The sequence below is a fragment of the Grampus griseus genome (genome assembly GCF_964374135.1).
Source record: "Grampus griseus genome assembly, chromosome: 14".
Classification (NCBI taxonomy): domain Eukaryota; kingdom Metazoa; phylum Chordata; class Mammalia; order Artiodactyla; family Delphinidae; genus Grampus; species Grampus griseus.
In genome coordinates this window covers 40,022,453-40,046,375 of record NC_139008.1, presented here as the reverse complement: position 1 = coordinate 40,046,375, position 23,923 = coordinate 40,022,453, and the positions used below count along the sequence as shown (strand labels likewise).

Sequence of the window (23,923 nt, the reverse complement as noted above, 5' to 3'; positions counted from 1 at the left end):
AGAGGTAAAGTAGGAAATTCTCAGTTTATACCTGGAGATACTCCACACTCCCAGGCCTCACGTGGGGATTTATGTTAGCTACAGCTGCCCTACAAACTACCCCCAAAACAGTGGCTTAAAACAGTGAGATGTATTTGTACGCGTCTGTGGGTTACTTGGGTTTTTCTCATCTGGGCCAAGCACTTCTGACCTCAGCTGGACTCACTCATGGGTCTGAGGTCAGCTGATGGGCGGGCTGGTCCAGGAAGGCCTCACCTGCACATCTGGAGGTTGGCTGGCCGTGGGCCGAGGCAGTGGCCACGTGTCTCTTGTCCTCCAGTGAGCGAACCCAGGCTCGTTTGCGTGGTGGTCACAGGGGGTTCACACCTGTCACAGTGTCACCTCTGCCACGTGCCTTTGGCCAAAGCAAGTCACAGGGGCAGTCCAGTTGCAGCAGGAAGGGAGATGGACTCTTGACAGGCGGAGCTGCAGAGTCTTTGTGAAGGGTGTGGGTACCAGGAGGAGAGGAGGGTTGTGGGTATTTTTCACATCACTTGCTACAGCGTCTTTCTTAGGGGTGCGAGCAGGGCCCACTATCCTGGATTATCGGCCCAGATGTGTCCCGGTCCTGCCAACTGCTGAGAGCACTAGCCTTCCTCAAGACAGAGCCTTCTGAAATGGGGCCACCTAGCTGCTCATATTCAGCCTCTGTCTGGGGGAAACGGTAGGGGCGGGGGAGCCTCGCACTCGGCAGCCCACAGCCCCACCCCTTACCTCTCCTGCAGGGTCCTCAGCTCACTCTCTCTGGGCCAGTTGGGCTTGTCTTTCCCCTCATAGCTCCTTCTCTCCCCTGCTTCCTCCCCTCCCTCTTCTCCATCCTCAGCTCACTCAACCCTGACCTCCCCTTTTAACACCTCCTCCTAGCAGCCTTCCCTGGCCACGCCCATCCATACCCACCTCCCCTTTCTTTCAATAACGATACCCAGTCAGTGCTGCACATTTCAAAACTTAGGTTTTTAGAGCTACCACACATGAAGCTCTTACCAGCTGCAGGAATTTTAATCTTCTGGACGCTTGAGTAGATACTGTTATTATCACCATTTTACAGCTGGGAAGCTGGGCTGAGAGGTTGACTTTCCAAAGGTCTTAGAACTAGTGGTGAGGGGTGGATTCTGTTCTCAAAGCCAGGGCTACTCCAGACCCCGCCTGCAGCAGAGCTGTCAGTGTCCTGCCCTGCCGTGTGCCCCGCCGTCACTGCCTGGGTGCACGCGGCTGGCCGACACCTGGCTGTCCGTGCCTGCCCTTCGGGGCCTGAACACCTTCTCAGTGGGGTTCATTTTCACCACGCGGCTGGCTTGGGTGCTGAGTGATTAACTCCCCGGGGGAGTAGTCCTCAACAAAGGACAGAGAAGGTGTGATGGACACCCCAGGGTGGGGTGAATTAACACGTGTCTACACTGACTCCTGAGTCCCCAGCAGGGTTGAGGTCAGCTGCCCACAGTGATGAAGCGTGACCCGCACCTGACACAGAGACCCCTTTCCTGGCTGTTTGCCCCCTGGCCACACCCCCTATCCCCACCTGCACCTCCCCCACCACCTCTGGGCTGTTCTGCCCTCCCCTCTCCCATCACTTCTGGGCTGTAAGCTCCTTGAAACCACAGAAACTCATATTTATTTCCCTTGCTTTTCCCACAGTGTCTAACCATGCTCAGAACCTTAGACACTCCATAAATACTCATTGAAATCATGTATTGAGTCATGGATGCCCCCAAACTACAGATATTGGGCCAAGCGTCAGTGTGGACCCCTCTTCCTCACAGACGTTTCAGCTCCTGAGCTCTCCTGATGACATATACTGGACATGTACCATGAGAGAGAAATCAACCTTGTTTGGCTAAATCACTGAGATTTGGGGGTTTGCTTGTTATAGCAGCATTCTGTGGCCTATTCTGACTGATACGGTGATCCAACTCGACGAACAAAGACATGTATCAAAATAAAGAATTCAGGAATGACAAAGCTATGATTTTTAAAATAATGATACAAAAATTAATGATAAGCTCTTAAATATAAAACTAAGTAACTGCAGGGGGTATGCTTATGGGAAGAACACATACGCTATCTAAACCTTCACAAATTAAAAGTAACAATAAAACCAACTAAAAAATGAGAGGGAAGAAGTAAAAGTGTTAATTTCTTTTTACTTTTATTTCTTTCTTTGGTAGGAGTTTATACCATCTAATATTGAAAAACAAAGTTTAAAATAAACCTAATGATACTAACTTCACTCTTACTCTTTTCTCCATATTATTCTTTAAACTCAGAAGAAATTGATTTAGAAATTACTATATCTAGTGATGAAGAAAAAAATTCAGTGAAGTTCAGCAATTCTTTCAGTTCGGTTCCACTTTTTTCTTCTGTTAAAATAAATATTCACACTGTTGTCTTAGGTTAGGTTCTTCTGGAAGCAGACTCTAAAATTTGAGTATTTCATTGTGTATAGAGGGTGGTCCCAGGAAGCCCTGGTAGGGGAGTGGGAAATCAAGGCAGGGAGGGGAAGGAAGCAAGGCCGGGTGTTAGAGAGCCGGGGCCACCCTTTATGGGGAGCTCAGCTTAGCTCCAGTGGAGAGTGGGGAAGACTGCCTCAGAGCTGTCCCACCCACAGGCAGAGGACCCGGGGCATTTGGCCACCAACTTCCACCCATGATTAACGGCTCCCCTGGGTGTTAACTCCCAGGCATTTCTTCCCTGCCCTGTGCGTGGGCTGACCCCACTCCTGCAGCCAGAGAACCCCTCAGGCCGAGGGGATTCAGCTGCTTTTGAATGAAGTAACGGACTCTCCTAGAACAGTGAATGCCGCCAGGATATGGGCTGGACACCAACAACACCTGCTACATTTCTTAAGTTTAAGAAGCCTGTATCATGGATTCATCCCAACTGAATTATACCAAGTAAAAGAAGACAATGTACCTCAGAGAGCGACATGTTGTGTGATTCCATTTATACAGTTTTCAGGAAAAGTCCAAAGTCTAAGGACAGAAAACAGACCCTTGGTTGCCAAGGGCTGGGGAGGAGTGAGGGATGACTACAGGGGGGCTCCAGGGAACTCGCTGGGGTGACGAAGATGCTGTTTATCTCCTTGATGGTGGCGGTTACAGGACAATGCATTTGTCAAGTTCATAGAACTATGCACCTAAAAAGGGCAAGTTTTACCATATGTAAATTATACCTCAAAAATCTGTCTGTGATGCTCTTAAGAATGTTTGCATACTATTTGCTATTTCAAGAAAGTTTAATTCTCCCTTGAGGATGTAGGCACTTGGTTCTAAAACTAGAACAAGGCAGAAGTGATGTTGTGTGAATCAGAGTCTAGGTCATGAAAGACTGCAGCTTCCTGCTCTCTTATTCCCTCCTGGGTCACCTGCTCAGGGGGCAGCTAGATGCCAGGTCCTTACAGCCCGAGGGAGGCCCACTCAGAGAACAGCTGTGGCCTTGGGCCACCAGCCACGTGAGGAGCCTTCGTGGAAGTGGGTCCCCTAGCCCCCACCAACCTGCTCCCCGGCCCACAGTTTGTAACCTCACAGGGGACCCTGAGACAGACCCACCCAGCTAAGCATCTCTCAGTTCCTGTCCCTCAGAAACTGAGCGAGACAAAATGATTGTGTGCGTGAAGCAGCTACGTTTTGGGTTCATTTGTTATGCAATAGATAACTGCTACGCTGACTTAAAATTTAATTCCCATTTTTAAATAAAATTATCCATTCCTTTAGATAAATTTATGCTAAAGAGACAGTTGGCATGATATTGGTGAATAAGGTGAATGATGGCCGTTTCTGGGTGGTAGAATCTGGGGGTCATTTTTCTTGTGTTTGTCCTTCTTTACATTCTTGAACTACTTTTTATAACAAATGTGTGTCAATAAAGTGGAAAAGAAAAATAACGACTTGGAGCCCAGAGCCAGTGCAGAGGTATCATTTCCTAGCGGCAGTGCGGGGGGAGGGTCTACAGGAAGCAGGAGCACCTCACACTCAGTGGCACCACAGCAGCCAATGAGCCACTTCTGAAACTCGGCTTCGTTCTTGTGCATCTGAAGGAACTGTCCCAGCAGGACGTAGGCCTGCGTGGAGGAACACGGGAAACGTATTCAGCTGTGCTTCTCCTCCCCTGGCAAATCGATGGAGGGGGCACAGGTCAGATTCAAGGGAGAAGGGCTGTCCCTGAAACCCTGACCCTGGCGAAGCAGATTCGGACACTGGCCTGGGTGAGATGTGAGGTCAAGTTGAATGTCCATCTCTACAGGTGGCTTTGGGGGCCGTGTAGCCTGGAAGGAACTTGGACATGTCCTTGAGATCTTGTTAAAAAGGCAGGATCTGACTCAGTAAGTCTGGGGTGAGGCCTGAAACTCTGCATTTCTAATGCTGGTCCCGGAACAATATTTGGAGTAGCGAGAGCCTCGTGTACCTCTGATGCTCCCTTCAGGCCTCGGATCTAATATTTCTCTCTTTGAAACACACACAGGAATTAGAGGTGCCCCCCACCCTGCCACTTTCTCAATGGTTCAAGCACAGGGTTTCTAACCCTTGACACTGCTGCATTTGGGATAGTTCTGTGTTCAGGTGCGTTGTTGGGAGTTTAGCAGCATCCCTGGCCTGTACCCACTAGATGCCAGCAGTATGCCCCCTACCTTGAATTGTGACAATCATGACCATCTCCAGACATAGCCAGGTGTCCCCCAGGGGACAGAATCTCCCACAACTGAGAACCACTGCACCTGGGACTGGTATGTGAAGGGCACCTTAGTATCAGTTTGTTTTTGCAAACCCGCCTTGTGACTCCAGGCAACTCACTTAACCTGAAGTGAGAACCTGCAGAGCCTGAGGTTCAGTTTCTGCATCTTCTGAAGGCCCTTCATCTGCCCCGCCCCACCCTGCAAATTGGATTAAGTGAATTCAGTGTGAGACCAGTGGAGAAATGCAACTTCCTTTTTTGTCCTGGAAGACTGCAGCCCTGTGGGAGGAGCAGACAAGGTATCAAACACACTGAACCTTGCCCCTTTTCCCCTTCTGAAGGGTCTCTGTGGATGAAAAACACGTGTAAAGATTAAGTGCCCACAAGTCAAAGTTGTATGGTGTTCTCTGGTTTTCTGAGTCCTGGTCCCACAGCTTTTCATTCCTCTCGTGCTGTTTCGTCACTGATAGTCATGAGGGGCAAGAGCCACAAGGAGAAAGAGACATCCAAGGCCACAGACTGGCCGGGACATGAACGGGGAAGGCCACGTTCAGTGCCCGGCTCTCCGGCCTGGAATGAATGGGAACCAGTGTCCAGGCCTTGAGTCCTGGGCCCCCTCCAGGGAAACCCACTGGCGTCTATGTATTTCACTTACATAAAACCAAGCAAACTTCATCTTAACCAAAATGAACGCATTTTTAAAAAGACAAATTAAATAAAAGCTGAATTCCAGTCATAAAATATACCCAAGCATTGGAGTTTGGGGTTTTAAAAAAATTTTTAGTCCAGATCCAGTTGTTGAAAAGAGACAAAAGCTAGGATTTCATGGTCATTTTAAATTGCTACTTTAATCATCTTTTTGAAAAAGCGGTGTAATTGGTTAGAATGAGCTCATTTTACTTTTGTCAGCATCCTCGTCTTTTCAGGGGTGATTTTACTGAGTTTTTTTTTTTAATTAATTAATTTGTTTATTTTTGGCTGCGCTGGGTCTTCGTTGCTGCACGCGGGCTTTCTCTAGTTGTAGCGAGTTGGGGCTACTCTTCGTTGCAGTGCATGGGCTTCTCATTGCAGTGGCTTATCTTGTTGTGGAGCATGGGCTGTAGGCACGCAAGCTTCAGTAGTTGTGGAATGTGGGCTCAGTAGTTGTGGCATTTGGGCGCATTTGCTCCGCGACATGTGGGATCATCCCGGACCAGGGCTCGAACCCATCTCCCCTGCATTGGCAGGCAGATTCTTAACCACTGCGCCACCAGGGAAGTCCCTGAGATGTTTCTTAATTCAACGTTTTAAAAAGTGAACATTTACTGAATGTTGATTGAGCCCGTTGCTGCAGTAGGTATGGGAGGTGCAGAGCTTTGTCCCAGGAGAGAGAACATTGATGATAATAGTAGTAAGTGATGCTTTTGAGCACCATGGGCAGGCTCAGACCCCTGATACGTTTTCCTGCTTTGGATCCTGACATGCGCCCCGTCCATTCTCTAGATGGGTCATGGAGAACCCTGGAGGTAAGACTCCTGTCCTCGGCCCCATTCCAGCACACCCCACCCATCTGTGGCCTGGCCTGGCACCTCCACCATCCTGAGGGCTGACGTCGGCTGCTCTGGTAACCAGAGCTTCCATGTCCCTCCACGCCCAGCAGCCAGGATGCCAGGGACCTCGTGGCTCGCAGGACCAGAGGCAAACTTTCCAGGAAAGCCACAGGCAAGAGGGCCTCATCTTTTGGCCTCCAGACCCAAGTGGCAACTTGATGCTCCCTTCTGCCCTTTCTCTTTGGAAGTCGGCCTGCTTCTCCCTGCTCCCCAGGGAAGCAGGAGTCGTAGGCTCCCATCATGGCCCTGATGGAAGGAAGCCCTCTGGGTTTCTCTGCGGGCTCTAGAGAGCGAGCCCCTAACCTGGGGGAAGAGGAGCCACCCCCTGCCTCCTTGGACCAAAGCTCAGAAAAACCTGGCTGCAGGGAGAGTGATGCAGATACCCTGACAGACGTCCCCACCTCCCGCCACCCAGGCCAGGGATGCTCATTCCTTCCCGAGGCAGCCTTTGCCTGTGTGGCAGGATGGCAGCTCGAGGGAAGACTTCCGTCAACGCCACATCCCAATCGTGAGCAGGTCTAGACCAGCCTCCAGTGTGCCGTGCCTGTTCCTTGCGAAACAGTAGCAATATTTGAGTCTGAGGTCCCTGGTGAGTGACCTATGCCGTCACACAGGCCCTGAGCTCAGAACCCCACTTGGTTTGCTGGTGTGCTGCCACCATCTTGAAATTCCTGATTAATTTCAACAAGGGGCCGCCCATCTTCATCTTGCACTGGGCCCGCAGATTAGGTCCTGGTCCACGCTCATTAAAAATTTCAGGGACTTCCCTGGCGGTCCAGTGGTTACGACTTCGTGCTTCCACTGCAGGCTGTGCAGGTTTGATCCCTGGTCAGGGAACTAAGATCCCCCATGGAGCGGCCAAAAAAAAATTTTTCATCTCCACTATGACACCTGGCCTTTCAAACAGAGACACGTAGTCTCGGCCCCTCACTGTCAAGCTCCCCTCCTGCCAGTTCCCAGCCCCTCAGCGCCCGTGGCGAATGGACTTTACAGCACCACCAGGCTTTGTTGTGTGATGAACAACTTTCTTTTTCTCTAACTGGACGCTGACTCCTCAGTCTTCAGGGCCACTGAGTGCCAAAGACAACCTCGCAAATGCAGCCTCTGTCAGTGTTTCCAGTGTAAAACTCCTTGTCTGAAGCATGAATGTCCAACCCACTGTGCTTTCTTCCCCCTGCCCGTCTCCCTAGGACACACTTACACAAAAACATTGTTTAACTGAAACTCAAATTTAATTTGAGCATGTTGTATTTTACCTGGCAGCCCTGCATAGGATAACCCCAAGCTTCTGTGACTGACTCCTTGTAGGGTCCGGGCATCAGGCAGGGCTGGGGGTGGGGGGGGTCCCTTGCCCTGCTGCCCACCCCAGAGCCTGTCTGCCAGATTCAGATTTTGTCTCTCTCACCTTGAGTGACTTTGAGTGATGCACTTGGCTGCTTCGTGCCTGTTTTCTCATCGGTGAAATAGAGACGAAATAGTATACTTTATGGGATCTTTTGGTAATTAAATGAAATAACTGTATGTAGTGCACTCGGATCAGTGCCTGACATGGAGCAAGCATCAGGTGCTGGTTCTATCAGGTGACAGAGGCTTGGGGAGCAGGGGGGCATCCAGGACATTTGCTGCTCCCTCATCTTCCAAGTATGTTTCAGAAGGAAGATTTAGGCATGGTTATGACTTCGTAGGGTGTTCAAAGGGTACTGAGGCAAACCAGATTCTGTGGGATGTGAAACTTACTTCCACGCTGTTGGAGTCACCCCATAGGGCACTGCCCATGACTCTGAATCTACTGAGCGCCTGGAAATTCACCCCCCTCCATTGGGTTTTCCTAGGGAGAGGAGGAGTACGAGAAACCCAGAACAATCCTTTCTTCAGAGAAGACACGGGAGGACACCAAAGGGAGCTGTGCCTCTAACAGAACGCGTGGAAAAAACAATCAATAGTTTGAATGTGACAGCAAGGGGTCCACTGGGTACTCAGCGTTTAGAAACAGCGACGTGTCCGGCCAGGGTGGGTGGGCAGAAGGAGGGCTTGCTTCCGGAGGGGGTGGGCCATGAGTGGGCCCATGAAGGAGACAAAAGTTCATTTTAAGAGGGGCCTTGGGTCCGCGGGAGGGTGGTCCCCATGTGCTTGTAGTTCATGAACAGTCTGGTGGAGCATGGGGGTGAGGGTGGGGGGACAGAATAATATAAGGCGGAGCTAGACCTGGCGCGGACACCTTGAGCACGATGTATCTTCCCTCTTCTGGTCATTCCTTTCACCTTTGCAGACATTTCGCCGTTAAATCTAGACCAATGCTGTCCAGTAGAAATCTAATGTGGGCCAGCACACGTGTCATTTTTAATTGTCTAGAAGCCACGGCAAAAGGGGGAAAGAACAGGTGAAATGAACTCTAATAATTTTAATTTTTTCCCATATTTCTAAATTATTATCATTCCAACATGTAATCAATTAAAAAATTATTGATGAGATGCTTTCCATTTTTTGTTTGTTTGGCACTGAGTCTTTAACGCGGCCATGTGTATTTTATATTTATAGCACAACTCAATTCAGACGGTACGCAGCAGGTACAAGTGGCCCACGGCCGCCGTGCTGGACGGCCAAGGTGTAGATCGTCAGGCCGAAGCCGTCAGCCCCAGGGGAGGGCAGGCACGAAAAAACCCAGAGAAAACGCAGCCACATTCGTGACTTTTGAGACTTGGGTGAATCCGTAGTTTTGAAAGTCAGGACTGCAACTGAGCCAGAGAACTGTTCAAGCCACAGACAAAGCTTGGGAAAGTGCAGAGAGAGATAGGGGCAACCCCGCCGAGCACGTCATGCCTCCGTAGAAGAAGAAATGCAAGTCTGACTTGGGTGGGGCAGGCATCGAGGAGAAATTACTGGACTTAGAGGCTGGTGGGAGCTTGAGAAGGTGTCTCCATGCCTGCCCCTGTCCAGGGCCACAGTCCTAGAGGGATGATCGACACACCCAGATGCACCCTGGGCTCCCAGGGCGGGGCTGGTGTCCCATCTCCTGGTTCCAGCATCTGGTGTCTCGGGAGCGGTGTGAGGGGCCCAGGCAGGCAGGGCTGAGGGCAGCCTCACACATCTGCATCCCAGCGGGTCCTCGGAAAGGCCCAGCACCCATGGGACAGGCCAAGGAAGCCACCATGAGCAGGGCTGGAGCCTGAGGGGATCTCTGCTCACAGCCAAGAAACCCCAGGGACCCCCAGCCTGGGGAGGGGCCTGCCATGTCCAGGCCTCCTGCAGGCAGGGTGTGAAAACCCAGGAGCTCAGAGGACTGTGGGGCAGAGAAGAGATCTGTAGGACATCACCGTGGTGGATACCTGTCATCACTCGTTTGTCCAAACCCACAGGATGCGCTGCACCAAGTGTGAGCCCTAATGTCAACTTTGGGCCCCGGGGAGATAAGGTGTCAGTGTAGGTTCTCCCGTAAGAAACCTACCATTGTGCTGGTAACACGGAGGCTGTGTACGGGGCAGGGGCATAGGGAACCTCGCAGCACTTTCTTCTCAGTTTTGCTGTAAACCTAAAACTGCTCTAAAAAATAAAGCCTATGGAAAGCACTACAGGAACCTGCGTTTCTTTTGCTACATCTGAGCCGCCGCCCTGCCAGGATCTACCTGCCTCTTACTGCTGGCCCCGCCCACGGCCCCGCCCCCCCCCCCCCCCCCCCCCGAAGCGCCTGCTCATCTTGTCGGTGCGACACTGGGGTCTCCTCCTGGATCCTCATATAGGCCCAGCCAGGCTCCAGCACTCGATTCAGGAGCTCATCACCAAATCTCAGTGTAAAGCCTCCCCCCCGCGCCGCCAGGGTGGCCTCCTGGCCCTGATATTCTTGGGTGGTTTGTGACCATATAATCCATGGCTGTTCTTGTCCTCACTCAGGACCCTGATCAAGGCACTCACTTTCCAGAGCCTCTGTCTCCTCGTTTGTCAAGTGGAGACAGCGACCTCTCATCTCATTCGCAGGTGGGTGAGGGGCTCAAAGCAGAGGAAGAAGGTGAACCCCTGGCATCAGTGCCTGGAATTAGTGGCCCTTGGAATGAGTAGAGCCTAAAAGGAGAGGGCTGGTCACAGCTAGCTAGGAGGTGGGAAACACAGAGGAGCAGATCTCCAGGGACCTGGCCAGTTCCTCCTTCCCTATAGCCCTGACTCTATGTAGCAAGTTCTCGGATGCCTGAAAATTTCCCATTATTCATTCATTCCTTTATCTTTAATATGCCTCTCATCCTCCTAGAATCACTTGAAACAAGTTGGAAAAAGCAAAACTATAGGGACAGAAAACAAATCAGTAGTTGCCAGGGGCTGAAGGTGGGAAATGTGACGGGTAAGGGGAACATTTTGGCACGATGGGGTTGTTCTAGGCCTTGATTGTGGTAGTGGCTACATGACTACGTGCATTTGTCAAAACTTGCAGAACTGTGTACTAAAAAAAGGTGAAATTTACTGTATGTAGATTAAAATATTTTTTGAACGATGAGTATGGCTGAACAAAAACAACACCTCAGAACTATGGAGACATTAAACCAATGGTGGTAGAAACCAGAATAGCGGTGACTTCTGGGAGTGGGGGGTGGAGTTGACTGGCAAGAGACACAGGGGAAGCTTCTGGAATTCTCGAGGATCCTGACCACCAGATCCGGGTGGTGGGTCTATGCATGTATATCTGTGTAAAAACTCACTGAGTTGAACCCGTCACATCAGTGTGGGTATGTTACACCACAATAGAAAAGTAAAAGGGACGATCATTTCTTCTAAAAAATAATTTTTAGTTTAAAATGTCTTCCCTAATCAGACTTGCCTGCTCTGCTCTCTGCTTGGGAATGGTCCTCTCTGCTTTATCTGGGAGGAAAGAAGCAAATCTACCTCAATCTGTCTTCCTGACAAGCCCACCTATTGGGTATCAGATTGTGGTAGATTCGGGTGATATCCAGAATGTTTAACAAGTGGTGCAGGGCAGCGTGTCAATCAGAGAACCACAGGCCCAGTCGTCCAGCTGCCCCCTGGACACAGCCATGCGCTGGGCCGGTGCAAAGCAATCTCACCGTCAGCTGCGCACTCAGCGGTTCCCCGCCTCCCTGGGCGTCTCTGCAGCCTCTTCCCGCCCAGCGGTGAGGGCTGACTTTAAAGCCAAAGGGAACGAGCTACAGTACCTCTGCCGGAGGTGCCTCTCTCGACCGAGTGTGCAATGCTCCTGTGAATTCCCACCCGCTCACTTTCTCTGGGTTCTCTTCGGGAATATCTCCCATCCTCTCCTAAGGTTCATGAAGCCTTATATAATAGCACCATAGAAACAGTTGCCTAGAAGAGATCGTTCCGATTCCATTGGCCATCATTGAGGCTGTTCTCGGACTGCTAGTGACAGTTTAGAATAACTCACTTCCTTGTACTCTGGTGTAGACACCAGGCTGCTGTGACTCCACCTGCCATGGCCTGATAGGACAAGAGACCCTCATGTCTCTTCATGGGGGTGGGGAGTGCACCCAAATCATCCATCCTGACAGCTCGGCCCCAGACTCGGGCGGCCGGCTCACTTCTGTCGACCCCTGGGTGTTTGAACACCAAGTGAGTCACGCACAGCCCAGCTGCTCTGAGCCACAGTGATTCGATTTGCCCATTATCTGTGGACCCTGGCGGCTGCCCAAGCATGCGGGGTCAGTAGCCTCCAGCCAAGCATGTGGCGCCCGGCCAAGTGGCAGCTTTGCTCTCCGACAGCCACTGGCAGGGACACGTGGCACTGGCTGCCATCTGGCAGGATTAGGGGAATACAGGTTGAAAGAGAAGTTGGAGAAACGAGAAAGGAGGAATTACCTTGTTGAAACCTTTGGTGCACAGATTGATTGCAAGCTCACGGCTGACCCCATCTACCCAGGCAACATTCTTTTCTCCAATGGGTTCAGAAAGGAAGGTTCTCAGCCTGGGAGACATGTGGTCCATGTTCTGCAACAGCCATGGGGAGGGAGGTGGTTAGGGAACTCCCTCGGCCTTCCCGGGGCGGGGGGCTGGGGCCAACAGACAGTGAGTATCCTGCCACCGCCCAACGTTTATTGGGGACTTTTAGATGCCAGGTGCAACGCCCTGCTTTGAAACCTTTACATACGCATCCCCACCTGCACGGGTTAGGTGGGGACGTTAGTGATGGTCTCAGATAAGCCCAAAAACTCCCCAATGAAAGGGTGGGATTGATGCTAAGAGCTCTGATGGGTTCCTTGCCAACCTTCCCACCCTAAATGCTTAAAGAAACAGCCTGCTTCTCTTAGCCAGTGAATCTACCTTCTCCAGCGTTTTTTTCATATTTTTATTTTAGCTTTTATCTCATTCTGTAATAGCTGGTTGTTTGGTTGCAATAACAGAAAACTCTAACTGGCTCAAATATTAAAGAAGACATGATATAAGTCAGGAGCCCAAGAGTGAGGGTGGGTCTGGTACCATCAGGGTTGCAGATCCTTTTCTCTGATTCTTTCAACTTTTCTTCCCTGTGTTGGTTTCGGTGGGGGCTGGTTCCCCTCATGGTGATGAAACGGCTGCTCCAGCACTCATGCCGCGCGCCCCCCCCCTCAAATCTCAACCCCAAAAGAAGAAGTTTCTAAAGAGAGAGAAACTGTTTCTGAGGAGTTCCAAGCAGAGCCTCATCCAGCCGTATGTCCAGTCCTGGATCTGGGAGTGGAGTCAGCTTTCTCTAAGCTGTACAAGCTGTGAGTTCAAGTACAGTTACCTGCACAAAATCAGGATGATTATCCAGAGAAGGGCAGGTGGGTGTGAAGGCAGTAACCATAACGTCCCACTATGGTCCACCCCTTTGATGAACTAACATTGGTACAATCTCCTTCCCTTATGTAGCCATCAGAAATACCCACAGGTGGCTGAAATGGACTCACCCCTCCCCCAAAGGGCGGAGCTCTATGATTCATCCAGTTACTGGATTCAGACTCGAGTTCATATTTTCTGTGAGATGCATCGTACTCCCCATCATGTCTGGAAGTAGCTACTCAAGGGATGGTAACCTATGAACTAAATTCTGCAGTTCATCATCATCAACATAGCCAGCAACGATGGGAAAAACCAGGATATCTGCAGTAAGAATTTCCAGAAGGGAAATTCTCCATTTGGAGAAGGAGAAGGTGGGAAACACACTCAGTTGCCATTGGTCGATAGCACATACGGTATTGAGGAAATATTGGGGATTCCTTGCCCTTGTGGTGAAGCCAGCTCCTCCAGCAGACAAGATGCTGGCCCCCAGTTCTGGGTTTGGGTGGGTCCCCATCCACTGCCTTGTTAACATCTGAGGGGCTTGGTGTTGATGCCTCCCAAGAAGATTCACTGTTGTAGCACCCCACTTCCTGTGGGCACAAGCTCAGGGATCTCCGTGAGGGATGGGCAATCTCAGGCCACTACTTGGCCAGTTTCCTTGGCATCTCAGCCCCCTTCAGAATTTACTGGGTTTCTTCTGTTCAAGTCCATGGGCTGGTGGTTGAGTGGAGATCTTCACAGGTCTGTATCCTTGATCTGTGCCCTGCCTGCTGCCCTGATCCTCGGACTGGGGACATCTAACTACATCTCCGAGGTGGGGAGGTGCCCCAGGTCTGCCCCTTGCCCCACCTCATCCCAGCTGCATCTTCACAGTAAGGCAATTGTCCCCTTTATCAAGCGTGACATCCTTCAGACATGAAGGATGTCCCCTTTATCAAGCGTGACATCCTTCAGACAAGAGGCTCGGGAGACACCTGGGAACTGGGGCAATGTTCTTCCGGGGCCCTAATCCTTTCTCTTGTTAAGTCACCTGACTGGTCGCCTGTGTTCTAAATTCAGCCTGAAAAGTCAGCTTTTCCAACCCAGCAGGACTTGCTCAAGCCACAGGCAGAAACGCTGTCTCTTAGCAAAGCTGTATTTTCACCCCTCTCACCCCGCCAATGGGCCACCTTCCCCCTGGATGTGAGTCTCCTAGGGCCTTAATGAGGACGCAGAGGTGCACAGTGTCCCGAATATCCCGTCAGATCTCCAGATGTCGAGTCTCCATACACATAAGGTCTGTGTCCCCGGGTGAAGCGGGCCCACCAGAACCAGCCATTTCCCTACACAAGGGTCACTGTCCTCGTCGTTTGTGTGAAGACACCCTCACTCCTCTCTGCCTGTCCGCGCTGGAGGTTTGCTCCTTAGTTTATGATGCAAGCAACAGGAAATCCGGTTCCAGCTGGCTTACACTTAACGGAGGTTTACTAGCATGTGCCACCTAAATGTCCCGAGGTGCGTCACATGTGGTCGATCAAGGCTCCCGCTGGATTTCCCTGTGACTCTCGACTCTGCCTCCCTTTGTTCATTGGCTCAACCCTCAGCTCCACTCCTATTTGGAAATAATCGGGCTGCAGCAGGGCCTGCAAGCCACGCCCCCTCCCCCAAAGGAAAACACTGCTTTTCCTCCAGAAGCTGTGAATGTGTGCCTTCTCCAGTCAAATCCTCGTACGCCAGGCCTAAGACATTGACTACGGCCTGATACATGTGTCTTCCCTCTGGTTCAGAAAGCAGGTTAGTGACCTGCAAAGCACACAGGCTGCAGGGGCGGGGATGGGACACAAAATCAGGGTAGTCGCCGTGTTCCTGGGGGCACTTACCTGGGGAAGTGACCACCATACGGGCTGAGGGTAGGAGAGCAACACAGCACCCTCCACATACTCCCCAGTAGGTTGTGAGGCCCCCAAGGGCCGCAGCGCCTCCCAAACGGCCTTTGCTCCGCACCCCAGCCCCAGTGCTGAGTACTGCGCTGGCACACGGGAAACACTTGACCTCAACCACAGAAACATCTGTGGCTTTCACAGCACTGGTCCCCCAACCCGTCCCCATGCTCCCAACTCTCCTCCAGACCTTCCTGTAAAGCCTAGCTCCCCTTGTAAGCCTTCCTGCCCCAGGGAACGTTTTGGATGAAACTAAACTCTCCAAGGAGTGATGAATCCAAATGCACTGATTTTCGGGGCCAGGGGGCTCCTAAGGAAAGTGGTCTCGGTGTGTCAACTGATTCTTGTCCAGAAGCCACCGACTCTGCGAGTCTCAAATCCATGGATGTGTGAGCTGCGAATACAACATTACGTGGAGAACACAGGTCTCTCTCTTCAGCAGTTCAATATGAACATCTCTCAATCTGTGAAAACGCGATACTGCGTGAATCTGCAGCACCCATCGCCTCGTGGGGCGGTGAGTCGGGGTTGGTGGCCCAGCTCGGGGCCTGGCGGTAAGAGATCAGGATTTCTGAGTGGGAGGAAGAGGCCGAGAGAGTGCTGGCCGGGTCACCAACTTTGCCCAGGGAAAATTCCACTCCCTATCCGCACTGGCCATCTGTTAAGTTAAACATCTCTGCCTATTCAAAGAATAAATGGAAAGCACAACATTGTTATCAAAGCACCAGCAGCATCAAAGACAGCCAGTCGTTAGCAACACCTTGTGTGTTTGCTTTTCTCACACAGCTGGATCCTTGAGACATTCTGGAGCATAGACAGCGATGTTTACCCTCCTCACGGACCACCGAGGAAAGGTCTTTGCATTCGTTAGGGTGCCTTTGCGACAGTGGTCCTCAACTGGGGGCCAATTGTCACCCCCTCCAAATATGGGGCCATGTGTCTGGAGACACGATGTCACAACTGGGGGGGCGGGAGTGCCACCGGCGTCTGATGGGCAGAGGTCAGGGTTGCTGCCACGCATCCTGTAATGCACACAGCAGCCCTTCCACAGCAAAGAATTGTCCTGTCCCACACATCCAGAGAGTCAAGGCTGAGGAACCCTGGGTTACAAGGAATGGAGAACCCTGACTCAGACGCTCTTAAACAATAAATACATTTCTAATCTCACATAATCAGCAATCATTGGTGAGGTGGACCCAGGATTTTGTCAGTCAGTGGCTCTGTTTTTCAAGTACCGGTCTAGCTGTCCCCAAGGTCCCGAGATGCCTATGGAATTTGCTCGGGTCACATCCTGACATGAGAACTTCACAGGGAAGGAGAGGTCATTTCTGCTTTGGCAGCAGAACCTCTACAGCAGAACTTCCCTTCCTTCTACTGGCCCAAACCAAGCCACATGCCCAGCCCTACACAAGTCACTGGCCAGGGAGTAAGACCACGGGGTGGGGGGTGTGGGGAGTGTATGAGGTCATCCTCCCGAGCACATGGCTGCTTGGAAAATGCTGGGGTCTCCAGGAAGTAGGAAGGGAGGAGGTGGGTGCCGGGTGGATGAATGACCTTGTCTGCTCCATCTTCTAAACCCTGGACTAATATTCGGTCCGTTGCAACTAGCGCTTCTCAAAGATTAATGTACGCACCAACCACACAGGGGGTCTTGTTGAAAAATGCTGGTTCAGGGACTTCCCTGGTGGTGCAGTGGTTAAGAATCCGCCTGCCAATGCAAGGAACACGGGTTCGAACCCTGGTCTGGGAAGATCCCACATGCCGCAGAGCAGCTAAGCCCGTGTGCCACAACTACTGAGCCTGCACTCTAGAGCCCGCGAGCCACAACTACTGAGCCCATGTGCCCCAAGTACTGAAGCCTGCGCGCCTAGAGCCCGTGCTCCACAACGAGAGAAGCCCCCACTCGCGCAGCAACGAAGATTCAACATAACGAAAAATAATTAAATAAATAAAATTTTAAAAATAAATAAAATTCCCACTGTGATAGCGGAACTGTCTTTCTAAAAAATAAAAAACAAAGAAAGAAAGAAAAAGAAAAATGCAGGTTCAAATGCAGCAGGTCTGGAGTGGACCTGAGACGCTGCATTTCTAACGAGTTCCTGGAAGATGTTGATGTTCCCAGCCTGTGGATCGCACTTTGAGTAGCAAGGCATTACGTGATGCCACTTGTTCTTTTCATGTTATTTTATATCTCATCGTGGTAAAATACACGTAGCGTAAAATTTACCACCTTAACCATTTTTAAGTGTACAGTAGTGTTAAGTATATTCACATTATTGTGCGACCGATTTCCAGAAGTGTCTCATCTTGCAAAACTGAAACTCTTAAATCCATTAAACAAGTCCTCATTCCACACCTCACCCTGCTCCACCCTCCGCTCCTGGCAACCACCATTCTGCTTTCTCTATGAACATCTCTATGAACGTGACTGCTCTAGGGACCTCATATAAGTGGAATCATACAGTATTTGTCCTTTTGCGACTGGCTTTTTTCACTTAGGGTGATGTCCTTCAGGTTCAACCATGCTGTATCATGTGTTAGAGTTTCTTCCTTTTTAAGGAAGCTCACCTTGTACATACATATCACATCTTGTTAATCCATTCATCCATTGATGGGCACTTGGGTTGCTTCCACCTTTTGGCTATTGTGAATAATGCTGCTATGAATATGGGTGTAAAAACATCTCTTCGAGACCATGCTTTTAGTTCTTTTGGGTATGTACCCAGAAGTGGGATTGCTGGATCACATGGTAATTCTATGTCTACTCTTTTGAAGAACCACCATACTGTGTCCCATAGTGGCTGTACCAATGCCACTTATTCTTAAACTTGACAGCACATTAGACTCACATGGGGAAATTTACAAATTACTGATGTTCAGGTCCCTCCTCCAGAGTTTGCTTTAATTAATGTGGAGTAATGCCCTGAACACTGGAATTTAAAAAAAACTCCCCAGGTGATTCCAATATGCTGCAAAGTTTGAGAACCATTGCTGCCTTGTCATTTGCTTCTTTCTCATAAAATTATGAGCTGGTTTTCTAGGATGATGGGGTTCCAGCTAAGTGGGACTTTATAGTGGAGTCTCCACCGTCTGTGTTGCCAGATGGCATAAGCTCACCAACCCTCAGGCACTGTCTACACTCCCACCCCGATCACCAGGCACATCACACCCTCATTAGACATCAACAGGAAGATTTAACTATGACCCCGACGGCTTTGAGGTCAGACAACTTCAGAGCATGCAGACCTCAATAATGGCCTATCCCCCTGTTTTTAAAATTATAAAAAAAGGGATCTTTACTTCAAAGGAAATTTTACCTGGAATCCCTTTATGTAAAGTAGATCAAAGCAGAATTACTCTGTTGACTTGGGAACGAGGTGAGAACACCAACCCCTGCCCCAAACACGGAGCTGTCGGGTGGTCCCCGGTGCTTCCCCGGCCCCTCTCTGATGCAGCCTAAACCCCTCATGTCACACATGAGAACACGGAAGCCCCAAAGTTTATGTGACCTGCTCAAGACCATGCAGCTAGCAACCATGCAGAAGGGCACCCCCTTCTGAGTCAGTGGCATTTCCCAGTGGGGGGTGGCTTCAGGATGGGGGGGCTGCAGTAGGGTCAGATTAAGCGCTTGCTTGAGGGCCATATGACAAAACGACTGCAAATGCTTTAACGTAGTGTCGTCCCGCCAAAGACTCCTGTGTTACAGGGTGTTCTTCTCAATTACATCGTTTTCAACCTCAAAGTAGTGTTTGGGAAGACACATGGCAGGAAATGACCTCGGTCAAGTCTGGGTTTAGATTCTTAGAGGAGGCACCTGTTTAAATAAAGAATACAAGTCAAGGGAATTTGATCACGATTCTCAAAGGAATGACCTTCTAGTTGCAAATGTTTGACGACATTTAAAGATCATTTAAAAAATCGACACAATCGGTCTTTGTGAGGAGGTGATAACAAATTTATCTGCCCCGTTAGATAAATGGGGTGAGGGTGCAGGACTCTGATACCAGACAAATGGGCATGTGGGGCTTGGGATGCCGTTTCCAGCGGGGACATAATAAGTGAATTCGAAAGGTGATGCCGTTCAACACCCATTAGCGGGAAGCAAAGTCATTATTCTCTGAAAACCGTGGGAGAGGACACGAAATGTAACATCAGTGAGGAAGACACCAAAGTGGACCGTACAGGAGTATAATTAGAATACTATTGTTTTCCTGAAATGGAAACAGAAACGTATTATATTTCTAAATATACCATTTTATATAATATGTGACTTTAAATGTGTGTAATTAAATTATAAGATCAAATAGTCTATGTAGACTATTTTATCTATATCCCTGAGAGTTTATATATTCAAAGAGCCAAAAAACATTTTGAGCAAATGAAAGATTATCTTATTTTCGTGTTTGCTTTCTATTCAGGCATTTACGGTATTGCCTTCCCCAGGAACTACGGTATATTTAATATTAGACTTTGTGTTTTTCCCTCACCCTTTATTGGGGTAGTAACAGGGGGTAGAGGGGAGCATTCTGCTGCTTACATCTTGTTCTATAAAATGTCCCACAAGATACATCTTTTGGAATTTAATGTGAAGAAAAAAGTATACCTTCCAAAATTGGCATATTTCTACCTTTATGACAGAAAGACTTGCAAACATCCTATTTCCCTTTTTACTAGGAATCTTTGAGCTCAATTTGACAACCGTATAGAGAAACTAGCGTGGATTAAAACCTCCCTCCCTTCCTAGTTACCATGTTTGCTTCTTTATCTCAATGTCTTCATTTTCTTTTTCTCCCTTTATTTTAAAACTTAAATTCATGTGTTCAAAGTCCTCACACCCTCGATTAAAAAGTTGCCCAATGCCTGAAAGCTCTGGAGAACATAAATAGCTCCTAAACTAAGCAGATTTATGGGAAAATTCAGGATCCTTCCCTGTGTCCTCAAAACACGGCAGCTGTGTAGCAGCAAGAGAGCGAGGGTGAGAGTGATCTCAGGACGGTCTCCGCAGAGGCCCTGGGCCTCCAGTGAGAGGATGGATGGACGTTTGCACTCAAGTGCACTCAACTCAGTTCTGACGGACTTGGACCAGGAGGGAGTGAGGATACTACCCACTTCTCACCCATCAGGATCCAAGGATACCTTGTCTGTCAAATACCACCCCAGGTTCTTGGTAACTCTGTCCCACTCCTCAGAGCAAGTCTTCTTCCTTCAGATGACCGGGTCTGGCCCTCCCGCCTCGGAAGGGTGGTGATGTTCCTGTGGCGTTGAGGTCTGACTCCTTCCCCTTTAATCCGCGGAGGGTCCAAGGAGCCACTGTAAGTTCGCCTCCCTTTTAGGATGGAAGTTCATGGGCTGAAGACCAGGGCTCCATTTTGTTCAGTCAATTCAAGAATTACTCTTCAGGCCACACCATACTCACCACAATGGCCTGGGGCTGGCTGGCGTGGGACCTCCCCCTCACTTTCTCAGGCCACATCCTGGCGCACCCAGGAATGCCCCTCTGTGAGGAGCGCTCGGCTGGGGTGACCCAAGCCTGCGGGCGGCCATCCGTGCTACCCCCGGGGCGAGGGGCAAACATCACGGGGAAAAGCAGGTCTGAGAGATGGCAGGCCCAGCAACACAGATGGGCCCAAGAAGTGCCCAAGCTAGGGAGTCAGAAATAAGAGGGTGGGATGATCTGCCCCTTCGCTTACGAGCTAGGAGAGCTCAAGAGGATTCCTGAACCGAAGACTTAGTCTCCTCATCTGTAAAGTGGGCATAATGAGTGTCATCGGGATGACTGTTGAGATCAAACAAGAATGTCGACTCCTAGTGCACAGTCGGGAATAGCGTAAGCCCCACTCCAGGTGAGCTGACTCATTGGGGTTGTGTTTAACTATTCTTCTTCAAGCCGACTCTCTGTGGGTATCGGACCAAGTTGGTGTCTGTTGTTTCTAAGCACTATCATCTTCTAGAACGTGAGCTTGCTGCATCCTTCACATGCCACGGGAAGACGCTTTGGCATCCAGCTCTGTAAGAGACGTCAGCTGTCTACCCCTGCTCAGTGCCTGCTCCTTCTGCTTCTGGGACCATCACCTCCACTTCCCTTTACTGACCTCTCTTCCCCAAACCTCAGTCTTTGTCATCCCAACACCCTGGCTCCACGGGGCAACCGTACACAGGCCTGGCCAATGAAACTAGCGGATCACTTTGGTCTCAGTGATTGGTTCAGAAATGGGTGCATTCCCTAGCCCAGGCCAAGTCTAGGATGTCTTTCTCTGCAAGGATTACTCAGCTTGGTAGAATGTGAGACCAGAACTGCTGTAACCATGTTTGCCATCACCTGCTCCCAAGAGCCTGCCTAAGACGGAAAACAACATATAAGAAAGCCAGATCTGGGATAAGGAAAAAGAGAGGTTCCCCAGTAATCATTTGCAGGCCTGGATCTAGCCACGCCTGAAGGCATCTACCCCTAGACTTTTCAATTACGTCAGGCAATATTTTCTACTTCTGTTTAATCAGTTTAAGTTGAGATTGTGCTATTTGTAACAAAGAGTCCTAACTAATACACCCCCAATGTTCATTCCTTCACTCACTCATTCAACATTTGAGGTGGTGCACCTGCTATATGCTAGGTACTGTTCTAGGCACAAAAGCATCTTCACTCTGCCCAGAGACCCGGGGCAGGATCAGTCCCATGGCTTAGGCGTCAGGGATGGAAAAATCAATTTTCAATGACCATGAATGTTCATCATTCAAAAATAAAGGTAATATTTGCCTTCCTTGCCCTTAGTTCCAGTTCTACAATGGCAAACAAGATCTTTGGTGGCTGTCTTACACGTGGCCTTTTAATGATAGCTCTTTCTCTAGATGGGTCTACAAGTGATGAAAACCCAAATAAATTAACTGATTCTGCAGATCTTTACTGACCACCATCTATATGCAAGGCACTGAGTCGTCTATGAACCTGTAGGACAAGTCCTTCTGTGGGTGCCCTGCCCAGAGAAAACTTAACAAGGTGAACTCAGCTTTGCGGGAGGACATGCCTAGAGTCAAGGGGTCCCCTCTTCAGGGAACTAGAAAGGAGAGGGAGGGTTGGCGTCACGGATTCCAGACTCCACTCAAAGCGCAATCTGGGTGTGAAGGCCTCGGCTAGACCCCTACTGGGTGTGCTGGTTGGGCACAGGAGACCTGAGTCTGATCCCAGCTCTGCCCACGACCAGGAGCGTGACCTTGGGCGAGAAGCTTTTGTTTCATATTTATAAAATCAGAACGTTGGGTTCACGGGAACTCATCATTCTGGTCCCTCCCAATGTCATGTGTCTTTGTTAATTTATAATCTGTAGATGGTGGAGACTTCACACACATCCCCAGTCCCCATTCTGCCATTTTCAAATCCAAAATCCAAAAAGCTCTGGAAGCCAGAAGATTTTTTTTTTTTGAAACTTCTTTGGCAGCAAAACCTAGTCTGAACTGACATGAGGCTATTTCTAGTCTTTATTATCCCACTTAGTGTGAATATTTATACATTTTACCACAGGCATATTAATGGCTTTGTTTACAGGGTGCCGAGCCAGACTCTCCTGGGAACGGTCTCGGATGCACAGAATAGGCACCACACTGCTTTGCTAAAATCCAAAAAAATCTGAGTCCCCCAAAACTTGTGGCCCCCACGGTTCTGAGTAAGGCTTTATAGACCTGAGCCACCTGCAGCGGTCCCCTGAAGAAGCCGCAGCTTCTCCAGCTGTCACCTCTCCTGTCTCATGATTCTCAGTCTCCTAACCCCCTTTCCCTAAATATAATTGCCCTGTCTCTAAAATTCTGTCTCTGCTGGATAGCCTTTGTCTGGGAGGTGGTTCTAGCTGGGACTGTTCCTGGCTGCATTTTTCTTTCATGAAAGTATTTCCTCTTCTTTGGGGCCCTGTTCTCTGCAAAGGATCCAGGGCTGATCTAATAAAATACGTCATCTAAGGAACGGATGAGTGTATTAGCTACCCTCCATGGACATCTGCTTTTGTAACAGATATTTTTTCCCTCACTTTTTATTTTCAATTGTGGTAAAAATATATATAATATAAAATTTACCATCTTAGCCATTTTAAAAGTGTACAGTTCAGTAGTGTTAAGTATATTCACATTGCTGTGTGACCCATTCCCAGAACTTTTTCATACTGGAGTTAAACAACAGCTCCCCTGGCCCCTGGCAACCACCATGCTACTTTCTGTCTCTACGAATGTGACTCCTCTAGGGACCTCATATAAGTGGAATCGTACAGTATTTGTCTATTTGCGACTGGCTTATTTCACTTAGCATACTGTCCTTAAGGTTCATCTATATTGCATCATGTGTTAGAATTTTAAGGCTGAATAATAATATCGCATTTTATGCACAGACCACATTTTATCATTATTCACCCATCGATGGACATTTGGGTTGCTTCCACCTTTTTTTTTTTTAATAATATTCTTTTTTCTTTAAACCCCACATTTGTTTATCTATTTATTTTTGGCTGTGTAGGGTCTTCGTTTCTGTGCGAGGGCTTTCTCTAGTTGTGGCAAGCGGGGGCCACTCTTCATCGCGGTGCGTGAGCCTCTCACTGTTGTGGCCTCTCCTGTTGCAGAGCACAGGCTCCAGACGCGCAGGCTCAGTAGTTGTGGCTCACGGGCCTAGTTGCTCCGCGGCATGTGGGATCCTCCCAGACCAGGGCTCGAACCCGTGTCCCCTGCATTAGCAGGCAGATTCTCAACCACTGCGCCACCAGGGAAGCCCTGCTTCCACCTTTTAGCTATTGTGGCTAATTCTGCTATGAACATGGGTGTGCTGTAACAGATCAATTTTATTAACCTCTTGATTTATACCCCCTTTTGGGTAGAGCTTTAGATTCCTCCTCTCTCTGCCATTATAGCCCCAGAGACAAGGAGAAGGAGCTTCTCCAGAAGAAGGAAAGAAGAAGAGAGAATCTACCTTTTCTGCCGCAG

General features: G+C 49.5%; 1 protein-coding gene across 1 annotated transcript in view; it reads right to left on the bottom strand.

Moving 5' to 3' along the window:
* Positions 1 to 12,236, bottom strand: part of BANF2 (BANF family member 2) — a gene marked incomplete at both ends in the record, with an annotated part of 46,852 nt that extends 34,616 nt beyond the window's left edge. Inside the window, 2 exons of the mRNA XM_082670706.1 lie at positions 4,006 to 4,096; positions 12,111 to 12,236. Of these exons, the coding sequence (XP_082526832.1) occupies positions 4,006 to 4,096; positions 12,111 to 12,236 (217 nt within the window). The remainder of the gene's footprint in view (positions 1 to 4,005; positions 4,097 to 12,110) is intronic.
* Between the last annotated feature and the right edge of the window lie 11,687 nt (positions 12,237 to 23,923).